Raw genomic sequence first — 12,380 nt, forward strand, 5'->3', positions numbered from 1 at the left:
ACAACAAAAGACTTTAAAGTAAACAAAGCTCTTTAGATGAAATAATGAATAACAACATTGTGGTGATGAATTCATAATTGCCTTCCACAGATTATCTCCCTTTCCCCCATAACTTATCTCCCTTTCCCTAATAACTTATCTCCCTTTCCCCCATAACTTATCTCCCTTCCCCTCAACATTATCTCTCTTTCCCTAATGACCTGTTTATGTTTTCCCTCATATCTTATCTCCCTTTTCCATATTACCTTTCTCCCTTTTCCCTTATAACTTTCCTCCCTTTCCTGAATAACTTATCTCCCTTATTCTAATACCTTATCTGCCTTTCCCTCATAACTTATCTCCCTTTCCCTAATAACTTATCTCCCTTTCCCTAATAACCATAACTTTTCTCCCTTTCCTAATAACTTTTCTCCCTTCCCCTCAAAATTATCTCTCTTTCCCTAATGACCTGTTTGTTTTCCCTCATATCTTATCTCCCTTTTCCATATTACCTTTCTCCCTTTTCCCTTATAACTTTCCTCCCTTTCCTGAATAACTTATCTCCCTTATTCTAATACCTTATCTGCCTTTCCCTCATAACTTATCTCCCTTTCCCTCATAGCTTGTATCCCTCTTCCTAAAAAATTATCTCCCTTTCCTTCATAACTTATCTCCCTTTCCCTCATAACTAATCTCCCTTTCCCTCATGGCCTCCTACCCTTGTCTACTGTTTCTGCTAATGAAACCTACATTACATACCAAACTTTATATTGAAACAACTTTTTTTCTACTTTAAAAATTTTGGCAAACGGAAATTTATAGATGTGCCATGTTTCTGACCCGTCAGTCTGCTGTCCTAATCACCAAGGTGTTGGTGACATTCACTTTCCATCAAATAAGTGCTTTATCATTTCCTTCACAAAAACTTAACCACACTGTTACTTCACATATTTTAGCAGTAATCGTATTTCATCCCTTTATTTTTTTCTGATAGTATCTTGCTTTAGTAGCCATCATTGTAAATGTTCACAATTCAATCATGAAATGATTTGACAAATTTGATAGTGTATCAATATATTAGACTGCCTATGTCTACATTCTAAATACTAATTCTTTTTATTTACGTTAGGTTTCCCAATAAGTTATAAAATGAAGCAGGTTTCTTGAAGTTCATATCCCCATCCTTGTTTATATCACTAACAATATTAACATTATGAGAAGACTGCAAGAATATCTTGTGAGAACAGCTTTTGTCAAAATAGAAGAAAATACTTTTGAGAAGAACACATGTTCCAGCAGCACAATAAATAACAGACTAAATTTTCAAGTAAACTTGAAAGAAACTTTCTTAGATATGATCTACATATCAAAACCAGTTCCATCTCCTAACAATAATGATCTTTACAGAACATTTCAGTGCACCATAACAATGACAAAATGTTGATCTTCAGTATTCCTTCCTCAAATTCAGAAGAACTCCACTGCTTCAACATTTTCCTTCCTCCAAAAGCAAGAGTTCCACTCATCACATCTTTCTTTTTCAATAACAACAATGGTTCAAAGTGTAACGTTTATTTCCTCTTCATACGCAGGTCAAGTCTTCCAACAAAATTCTATTTGTCAAGTTTCTTTCCTTCATGATAAAAGTTTATCCTCCTTTCCTACCTCCACAATAAGATTGACCCTTCTGATCAAGGTCACACAGGAGTATGGCTTAATCTATCACAGAACTAACTTTGTCCATATGGTTCTTTATACAAAGGAGAACATGGGCATCCATCTTACACCAGAATACCACTTGTTAATCATTTGTATCTTCCAACAATAATGTGTCACAGATTGAAAAATTCTCTTGAAACCGTTTCCTTCCTTCAGGAGACACTTACCAAGCTGTGATCCCTCCACATTGTCCACTCTTGCCTTCTATGGAATAGTTTTTCCGCACCTCTTTGACTATAAACCCACACACAGAGAACACTTTTCCAACATACATAAGCCTATCCAGTCTTCAGTTTCCCAATCAAGCGTTAACATTCATACAACCGTAACATACTAATGACTTTGTCATGTATTTATATATAGTTTTCTGTAAAACAGTTACAAATATAAGTTTCCAGTTTGATAATTCACTTTTCAGTTCATCATATGACTATTGATGTTGAACTTTCACCTATGACCTACGACATACTCGAGCACGGTAGCCCTGGTGAACCCATCTGAGTCAGGACTCGGTCCAGCCACTGTAAAGGTCCGTTAAGATGAATCTCAATCCAGCAGGGAGTACTTGTTACTGTCTGTCGTCTGTAAAACAAACAGCAATATATTAACTGTTGTCATTAGTGTGGAGATCAAGTATTTATGAAGGAGACAAAATATTCAAGGATACATAAAACAAAATCTTTTAAATAGAAAGATATTGAGCTTTTTGGGGAGAGATGGCAAAACATGATGATTTCTTTATCACGCTGTTTCAATCACAGTTAGGGTGTTGCAGGGTTTTCCATAAGAGCCGGGAGCCGGCCAATTTGACCGGCTACTTTGATAATTTGGCCGCCTACACCAATCCAGTTCCATAATAATGTTCCGTACATGACTACACGTACACTGCAGGCCAGCCTCCTACTTTCACTACACAGCCTACTACTAACAAAATTATGGAAAACCCTGGTGTTGCCAACATTTAGTTCCCTTGCTAGATACTGATCAAAATTTTAAAAACTTGTTAGATACTTAACAGTATCAGGATGGTCAACATTTTTTACCAAGACATAAAAATGTGGTTTTTTAGGCAAAATCATTTGAGCTGATGACACTACCATTAGATTTTAAGAACTTATCACTATTACCGATACTCGGCTCCCCAGCCCTTCACAAAGCTCATCCTGATGGTACACATGCGTGTTAGCTGGTACACAGACTCAAAGCCTTGGTTCACTGACTGGGCCAGCAATGCAGCAAACTCCTGATTGTTAAAAATTTTAAGATTGCAACCTGAAACATAACCATAGAAAAGATTTATAAATAAATGTAGCTTCAAATGAATATTGATAACTTCCATTTTCACAGCAGAAAATAATGATGATATTTTGTGGTACTTTCCTTGTGATATATTGTGGTACTGACCTGGTGGTGTAAGTGGTACGTATCTGGTGGTGTTTTGTGGTACTGACCTGGTGGTGTTTTTGGTACGTACCTGATGATATTCTGTGGTACTGACCTGGTGGTGTCTGTGGTACTGACCTGGTGGTGTTTTTGGTACGTACCTGATGATATTCTGTGGTACTGACCTGGTGGTGTCTGTGGTACATACCTTGTGGTGTTTTGTGGTACTGACCTGGTGGTATTTTGTGGTACTGACCTGGTGGTGTCTGTGGTACTGACCTTGTAGTGTTTTGTGATACAAACCTTGTGGTGTTTTGTGGTACTGACCTGGTGGTGTTTTGTGGTACTGATCTGGTGGTATTTTGTGTTACTGACCTGGTGTATCTGTGGCAGTGATAAGATGAAGTTTGTGGTACTGACCTGGTGGTATTTTGTGGTACTGACCTGGTGGTGTCTGTAGTACATACATAATAATATTTTGTGGTACTGACCTGGTGTATCTGTGGCACTGATTAGATGAAGTTTATGTTACTGACCTGGTGTATCTGTGGCACTGATAAGATGAAGTTTGTGTTACTGACCTGGTGTATCTGTGGCACTGATAAGATGAAGTTTGTGTTACTGACCTGGTGTATCTGTGGCACTGATTAGATGAAGTTTGTGTTACTGACCTGGTGTATCTGTGGCACTGATAAGATGAAGTTTGTGGTACTGACCTGGTGGTATTTTGCAGACCGTCGCTGGATGCCATCCATATCTCTGATTACAGTTTGGACTTTGTACGAACACAGCACTTTCACTTAAACACTCGGCAAACACCTCACCCCCAATGTAATAAAGACGTACACCTTTACCTGTTAAGAAAAAGACAGACCTACTTTGTTAACCTTACAGTAAATAGCATCTAATTACTCTATAAAAAAGGAGCCACAAAGCGTGGCATTATCCCCAGCACCAAGCTGTTGCTGTAAAACTCTAATATGATATATATACTGGTATAACAATTGGTGACATCACTCAATTATGTACCACTACAATCACCTGTAGATCTAATACAGTGAAAATGCTAGTGCAAAATGTAACAACTTCTTTTGTCAATTATCAATTAAATTTCCCTGAAACTTTAACTCCATCATCATATATGATGATATATGTTATGTATCTAACTTATAGTAAGAGTTTATATCTTGAAGTAGATTCTGTGTGTTTGACTGTTGATATTTGAATAAAGCTTGGTATTGCCCCATCCCCAAGTTCCTTCTGAATTTAAGAATTATTTGCCCACCCCTACTGATGCTACAGACAAAATTTGAATGAAATCCATTCAAGTATTAATGAAGAATAGTGTTTTGAAGAAAAGTGTTGTCTAACTACCCAATCCCAGGTTCCTTGGGGTCAAATCAAATTTCTGAATTTTAGAAATGAAATGTTTCCCTTCTCCCAATGATGTTTCAGGTCAAATTTGGTTGAAATTCACCTTCATCTCAAACTTGTTTGACTTTGGATCTTCAAAGATTGTCTACCCATAGATATAGGGCTAAACAATCTCTGATATGACATCATTACTGTTAAATATTAATTATGGCTCTTGCATGCTGACAAAAATCTTCACTGCCCTATATTTTTCCTTGTAAGTTACACGAAGCCATTCATATCATAAATAAGCATGGCAATCATTCTAGAATTTGACCTAATGACCTATCAATCCCAGGATGCAATAGTCTATTGTGTAAACTTCCGCCATGACTTCTTGTAATTGCTGTCAAGAAACCACAAAAGTCAAGAACACATTATTACGATTCAAATTAAAAAGGATATTTATTTCATACTTGAGAATGTGATTTATATTGCAATTTTCAAATCAACAAAACACAGTACCGTCTCATATTGGTATGGTCATTATGATACAATTTTATTTCTTTCTTCCACACTTGTATATAAGTCACAAGGAAAAAAGTTGCTACATAAGCTACATATTTGAAGGAGATCTATCCTGTACATCTCAAGAATTAGTCGCAAGATGCTTTCATTGTTAAACTTTAAGATGGCTGCCATTTAACCATTCTTTTCCCCTGATCAGTCGCAAAACTAAAACAAGCAAATTAGAGATCCATCTAATTCTTCTTTGGAAATAGTGTAAACAAGAATTCCTTACAGACAACAGATCACAAAGTTAGGATGGTTTGTACAGACTAATATCTGACACTTTCGTCAAATTAGGAAATCGTGAACTGTCATCACCGCTCAATCATTTGTACTCTTTGCATGAAAAAGGAAACAGATGTAGTTGAAAGCTTGCAAATACAATTTTCTATCACTTTGTGGTAAGATCAACATCTTCTCAAAAATCAGAAATCAACAAACTGTATTGGGTTTGGTGATGAATTTGTGTTATTTAACCCTTTATCTTTGTAAGCTTCTAAGGACATTTTATAAGTGTTTTAGGTTTATATATTTAGGGACTAGATATTTTAACACAGTAAACCTCTGATCTTGTCAGTTAATTACTTAATCAGTTAACCTTTGACTTTATAAGTTGTATATTTTTACACAGTTGACCTCTGACCTTAAATACAAATAATAAGAAAGTGATTTCAGAGATTTTTGCCAGGTGAGTCTGGAACACATTTTTAAAAATCTTATTAAATTCAGTGAAAGACTCTTAAAGCCGAGTTCAAAATATCACTAATAAAATAAAATAGAGTTGTCTCCCTTATCTAGGTAAAGCCACAGGTTGTTTACTATACCAACATACAGTTTAGAACTGGATCTTGAACTTTTTTTTATAACTGTGTCTTAATTGTCTATTAAAAAGCATTTTTTTGAAAATCAAATCCATTACTTCATTTCTTATATATTTCTTTCTAATAGAAACTAAACTGATAACAGTACAAGGATGTAATAGAAAGTATCATTTTAAGACCTGTGACCTTCAGAAAGAGAATCCTCTGACACAGAACCACATCAATGTAGAATTGATACAGAATACAGAAAGAATTCTGATCAATTGATCAATACCAGGCTGTGATGGTCGATAGCAAGACAAACTTACCAATATGGCGTCGTGTCATTTCAACTTGTTGAGTACGATTAATGTTTGAGAGGAGGCCGAGGCAAAATCGCTCTGAATTTGATGGATCGGTGAACCCATCAACAGTGAGAGAGGGCTGGGAGGCATGGAACGTCTCCCCAACACGGTTGTTCAATTCGTAATAAGCAATAGAACACCAGAAGGCTGGCTCTTTGTACGTCACTGGCTGGGCATCTGTGGGGTCAAAGTTCATAGTTCACAGATCATTAATCTTAAAAACTTGAACAGGTTAAAGTTCACAGTTCAGAGGCTGTTTCTCATAATGTAGCTCTTTTCTTGATTCAGCAATGATAGTATTTGACACAAACTATATAAATGTTAGGATTCACACATGTTATGGTGAAATTGAATCCGTAAACAAAACAAAGTAGTAGCATTCTTGCTGTGAGTTGTTGACAAGGATTTCATAGAAAGAAAAAAAATTATAACATTTGCATTGATGAGAATTGGCAGACATATAAAAGACTTAATCATGACAAGTCTCACCTAAAGGAGGACTGGGGGACACATCAACTCCGTCTGAAACAAAAACACAACTTAAATGGTTTCATGATCTTACAGAAACTTTGACACAGTCAATCAATCTTTTTGACAATGATAAGATAATCTGTGGATGTTTCTGACAGTTGTTTGAACTTGTGTACTTGCCTGGAAAATGAGAGGCCCAGAAGGCCTGTATTGCTCACCCGGATATCTAAGTCAATAATGCTAAACTTTACATACTTTGGGAGGAAAATATATCCCCTGATGAGTCTCATCCTACAGATACAACTTCAAAAGTCCCTAGGGAGTGGGGACAGAGATCATTTGTTAATCTCTTGATGTCCAGCAATTCTGTCAAATTATGTGATGATAATCTCAATGGTTTCAATGATATAATCTGTCCTGGCGTGGGACCAGACCCCCAGGAGAAATTATCAGATACAATTGTGTTTATCTCCTGATGCTCAGCAATGCTATAGCTATTCAGTGAGGATCAGAAGTATTTAAAAGAAGCCACGCTTTGTACAAAACCGATTTCCCTTTCCCCTAAGCATGCTTCAGTCCAAATATGGACAATAGCCTGCGATTCTTGAAGTTTTAAAAAAATGAATAGATTTTTCCTGTTGAACCTCACCCATCTGGCCCAGACCCACCATTTACACAAAACTGGTTCTCCTTTCCCCAACCCAAGGATCCTGCAGACCAAATTTGATTAAAATTCACTAAATTGTTCATGAATAATCGCAATATATATTAAAAGTTGACAGACAATGAATGCTGCACGGATGGCCCAGTATCCCTTGGACCAGGCTTAATGTTCATCTGAACTAATGTATATACAAAGTATCATACATTTCAGAAATATGATATAGATACATACTGAAAGCATCATACATTTCAGAAATACAATATAGATACATAAAGAAAGCATCATACATTTCAGAAATATGATATAGATACATACTGAAAGCACCATACATTTCAGAAATATTATATAGATGTATACATATAAAGGTGCAGAACTTGATGTTATGATACCATGGGATAAAAATCAACCTAAATTAGCTCAATAGTTCTCAAGACATGACAATGATTCAAAACAGGACACAACAAGACTGACAGTGTCTGTCCTTCCATAACATACATAACAGAAAGAGGGTATAACATACACAACAGAGGACATCACTACATACATAATAAACAGAGGACAGCCTACATACACAATAGACAGAGGACATCACTACATACATAATAAACAGAGGACAGCCTACATACACAATAGACAGAGGACATCACTACATACATAATAAACAGAGGACAGCCTACATACACAATAGACAGAGGACATCACTACATACATAATAAACAGAGGACAGCCTACATACACAATACAGAGGGCACAACTACATACATAATACAGAGGGCACAACTACATACACAATACAGAGGGCACAACTACATACACAATACACAGGGCACAACTACATACACAATACACAGGGCACAACTACATACACAATACACAGGGCACAACTACATACACAATACACAGGGCACAACTACATACACAATACAGAGGGCACAACTACATACCCAATACAGTGAGGGCAGAACCATGTGAAATCACTAATGACTGATGGAGTTTAAATATAATCACACAATACCAAGGATGTACGATTGTTCTAGACATAGAAATATGTAGCGCTGGTGGGTACTTACCCATACCCTGGTTATCTGTAGTATCTCCATCCTCACTGATGTAACCGGGGGGCGGGGTGTCTGTAAGTAACATCAATATCACTAACATAACTGTGTTAACAAAAGGTCTATCTCCTAAGAGACAAAAAAAGCAAAACACTCAATCGAAAAAAAATTACTGTTAGTCAACATAAATTTGTCTACCTTTGATACATACACAGAAAAAAGTCAAAAGTATCCACAAATTTATCTCCCTTAATATCAGTGGTGCTAGTAACACTTCTCTTTATACCAAATTCTATATCACAAACTTTACATGGGGTTCCCTCAAGGAGTGGAATAACTCTATATTACACACATCACAGGGATTTCCCTCCATAAGAGGGAAAACTCTATATTACACACATCACAGGGGGTTCCCTCAAGGAGTGGAATAACTCTATATTACACACATCACAGGGATTTCCCTCCATAAGAGGGAAAACTCTATATTACACACATCACAGGAGGTTCTCTCTAGGAGTAGGATAACCCTGTATTACACATATCACAAGGGGTTTCCTCTAGGAGTGGAATAACTCTGTATTACACACATCACAGGGGGTTCCCTCTAAGAGTGGGATAACTCTATATTACACACATCACAGGGGGTTCCCTCTAGGAGTGGGATAACCTTGTATTACACACATCACAGGGGGTTCCCTCTAGGAGTGGGACCACTATATTACACACATCACAGGGGGTTCTCTCTAAGAGTGGGATAACTCTATATTACACACATCACAGGGGGTTCCCTCTAGGAGTGGGATAACCCTGTATTACACACATCACAGGGAGTTCCCTCTAGGAGTGGGATAACTCTGTATTACACACATCACAGGGGGTTCCCTCTGAGAGTGGGATAACTCTATATTACACACATCACAGGGGGTTCCCTCTAAGAGTGGGATAACTCTATATTACACACATCACAGGGGGTTCCCTCTAGGAATGGGATAACTCTATATTACACACATCACAGGGGTTTCCCTCTAAGAGTGGGATAACTCTATATTACACACATCACAGGGGGTTCCCACTAGGAATGGGATAACTCTATATTACACACATCACAGGGGGTTCCCTCTAGGAGGTGGGATAACTCTATATTACACACATCACAGGGGTTCCCTCTAGGAGTGGGATAACCCTGTATTACACACATCACAGGGGGTTCCCTCTAGGAGGTGGGATAACTCTATATTATACAGTAGATAAAGAAGCTACTGAAAATAGGGCAGCAGCATCATTTTATATAGATTTCACAAGTTACAATTCTTTGACAAGACATTGATATTTGTATAGTAGGGGTTAGGACAAGGGACAAATGACAGGGTCCATGGACTGAGAGGGAGACAGCAGACATTGGTATCACGATATAGAGAAAGTATTTCTTTATTATGATTGGGGTTGGGGAGGGGTGGGTCCAAACACAATGTCCATGGACTGAAAGAGACGTCCGACATTGGTAGAGAGATGTAGAAAAAGTGTTTCTTTAGTAGGGGTAGAGAGAGGTGGGATAAACACAGAGTGTATGAAAGGAGAGATATACACAAAGTGTTTCTTTAGTAGGGTGGGGAAGGGGTTGGGGCAAAACACAGGGTACATGGACTGAAAGAGAGATTGATCTAAGAATGTTGGAGAGTTATACAGGAAGTGTTTCCTCAGTAGGGGAGGGGAAGGGATTGGGGCAAACGGGGCAAAAAACACAGGGTACATGGACTGAAAGAGAGATTGATCTAAGAATCCTTAGTAGGGGAGGGGAAGGGATTGGGGCAAACGGGGCAAAAAACACAGGGTACATGGAATGAGACAGAGACATATAACATTGGAAGAGAGATATACAGAAAGCAGGAGTGGGGAAGGGGGTGGGGGGCAAAACACAGGATATATGGACTAAGAGAAATACATCTACCATTTGGAGAGAGAGATATAAAGAAATTGTTTATATAGTAGGGGTGGGGGATGGGATGGGACAAAAGGATTTGTAAAGAGATGTTAAGAAACTCTGTCTATGTCAAGGAAGGAAGAAACATCTGAGCCATGGACAGAGATAGGTGCAACCAACATTAAATGAGAGAAAGTTGTCCATGTTAAACAGGCAACATCATACAGAGAATAAATTCAATAACAGGTTGTCAACGTCAATGGTGCAAAATACTCAAAGATGGTCTCGGTCAAAATGAGTCCCAACCTACCAGGTTTTGACCGGATCACCATTACATAAAGCAGGTCTATCAACACAAAATCAGGTCTCCCTGTAAATCCCAAGTGTCTGAATCAACAGGAAAACTTAGATGTTTTACCACACTGGGCTATACATAAACTTCATCATAACAAGAGAAACCCTCGTAGATATCCAGCCTCGACCCCCCCAACACAACGTAGATCGAACATTCAAACCATGAACAGGTTCATTAGCATAAAAACTGCCAAAATTCTGAGAAGCCGCGGCCCAAGCCAAAGGACGATTCCGGGCGGCGGGCCCTGCACGATGGACAAGAACACTGACCCCGGGAGAAGCGACAAGCCCCGGTCACACTGCTGACCCTCGGCGAATTCTTGGGCGACAGGAAAGGTAGGTACCAGACGTTTGGCTCATCGTTAGGGAACATGTTGCCATACTTGTGCGACAAATCCAACAAAAAAATTGTGGTGTGTTAGGCGGGGTACACCCCAGCCTGGCCTCAGAGGCTGAGATTTCTCCCAACACTATCCCTAGACAGAGTCATTGATTTTTTTAAGTCCAGGTTTGGTAAGCATGATCCAACGGAGTTTTTGTGTCGATGTAGGTATACCTACTCTGTAGCTGTGTAGCTGTGTATGTGTGTCTAGTGAGGCAGCCTAGACTGGTACGGGCTGGTCGTTCTCCGCGTCACTTTCCTCCGATTCTCTCCTCTGTCTTCATATTTTCATTCAAACCTTCCAATACTTATATATATAGAAAATACATCCGTGTATTTATGTAACTACTTTATTATTGACCGTTATTCATATGTATGTTGAGGTGTATATTTCTATGTTAAAAAATAGTGCACTTGTGTATCTATCTTTCTGTTTAAGGATATATAATTATATCTATCTAACATGATGTTTAATGTAACTTAAGTATATATATGTAACTAGATAATAACACGAAGATTTATATATGTCATACATAAATATATATATATACATAAATATATATATAAATGTATAGATGTATATGTGATGTTTGTTGTTATGTAACTTACTTCACATTCTGTTTGTGTATATAAGTTTTACACAATGTGCATGTACATATGTGCATCTTTTTTCCATCAGGAATTTTTTCTCTTATATATGTGCCTGCATTGAGCATTCATATTTGTAAATACATGTGTTGTTTATATATGTAACTACACATGTTGTTTATATATGTAACTACATGTGTGTTGTTTAAATAACATGAAGGTGTGTGTGGGGGGGTGGGGGGGTGGGTAACATAACACACCCATCTACTTCTCCCCAAAATCTGTAGTCACTGACAAGATGGAATTGAATAACAAGATGTTGTTATCAAGAGTAGTTTGTAATGAAGAAATGACAATATTTCCTCACGTGATTACAGTTTCTGCCTTTCCAATGACTAACAGTTGACCTCTGACATCAAGGTCCTGATCATGATAAATTACAGGCTGCTGTACAGCTCTCTCACACAATAAGTATCACTTCTACAGTCAGGTGACCATTTCATCTTCCAGCCAGACAGAAGAGCAATTTCTATCATTCTGACCACAACACTATCCCCAAATGACCTTTTGACCTCAGACCCAGACAGATTTATTGGAAATTTCTGAGGACAAAGTGAAGAATGGCCTAGTTTGTCTACATATGTGTTTAGAAAGCGAGATCTTTTCTTTTGTTGTTTTAGGCTAGTCGGATATGAAGGTAATCAGAGATCAATCTTTATACATGAGTCCCAAGTCCTGGGACTCATAAAAATTCTTGAAATGCTTTTACAACCCGG

At 37.9% G+C, this 12,380-nt stretch overlaps 1 protein-coding gene across 2 annotated transcripts in view; it reads right to left on the minus strand.

The window, feature by feature from the left end:
- Positions 1 to 927: 927 nt before the first annotated feature.
- The window catches only part of LOC132549480 (mothers against decapentaplegic homolog 3-like), a 50,101-nt gene continuing 38,648 nt past the window's right edge, over positions 928 to 12,380 (minus strand). For both annotated transcript variants that reach the window (XM_060213419.1, XM_060213418.1), the window contains 6 exons: positions 8,375 to 8,434; positions 6,659 to 6,691; positions 6,134 to 6,346; positions 3,798 to 3,935; positions 2,826 to 2,970; positions 928 to 2,280 (listed from right to left, as the gene is read on the minus strand). In XM_060213419.1, the coding sequence (XP_060069402.1) occupies positions 2,157 to 2,280; positions 2,826 to 2,970; positions 3,798 to 3,935; positions 6,134 to 6,346; positions 6,659 to 6,691; positions 8,375 to 8,434 (713 nt within the window). In that variant the 3' untranslated portion in view covers positions 928 to 2,156. The remainder of the gene's footprint in view (positions 2,281 to 2,825; positions 2,971 to 3,797; positions 3,936 to 6,133; positions 6,347 to 6,658; positions 6,692 to 8,374; positions 8,435 to 12,380) is intronic.

Source organism: Ylistrum balloti, unplaced genomic scaffold (assembly GCF_031769215.1).
Source record: "Ylistrum balloti isolate Yb309-2 unplaced genomic scaffold, AGI_CSIRO_Ybal_v1 Utg370058, whole genome shotgun sequence".
Taxonomy (NCBI): domain Eukaryota; kingdom Metazoa; phylum Mollusca; class Bivalvia; order Pectinida; family Pectinidae; genus Ylistrum; species Ylistrum balloti.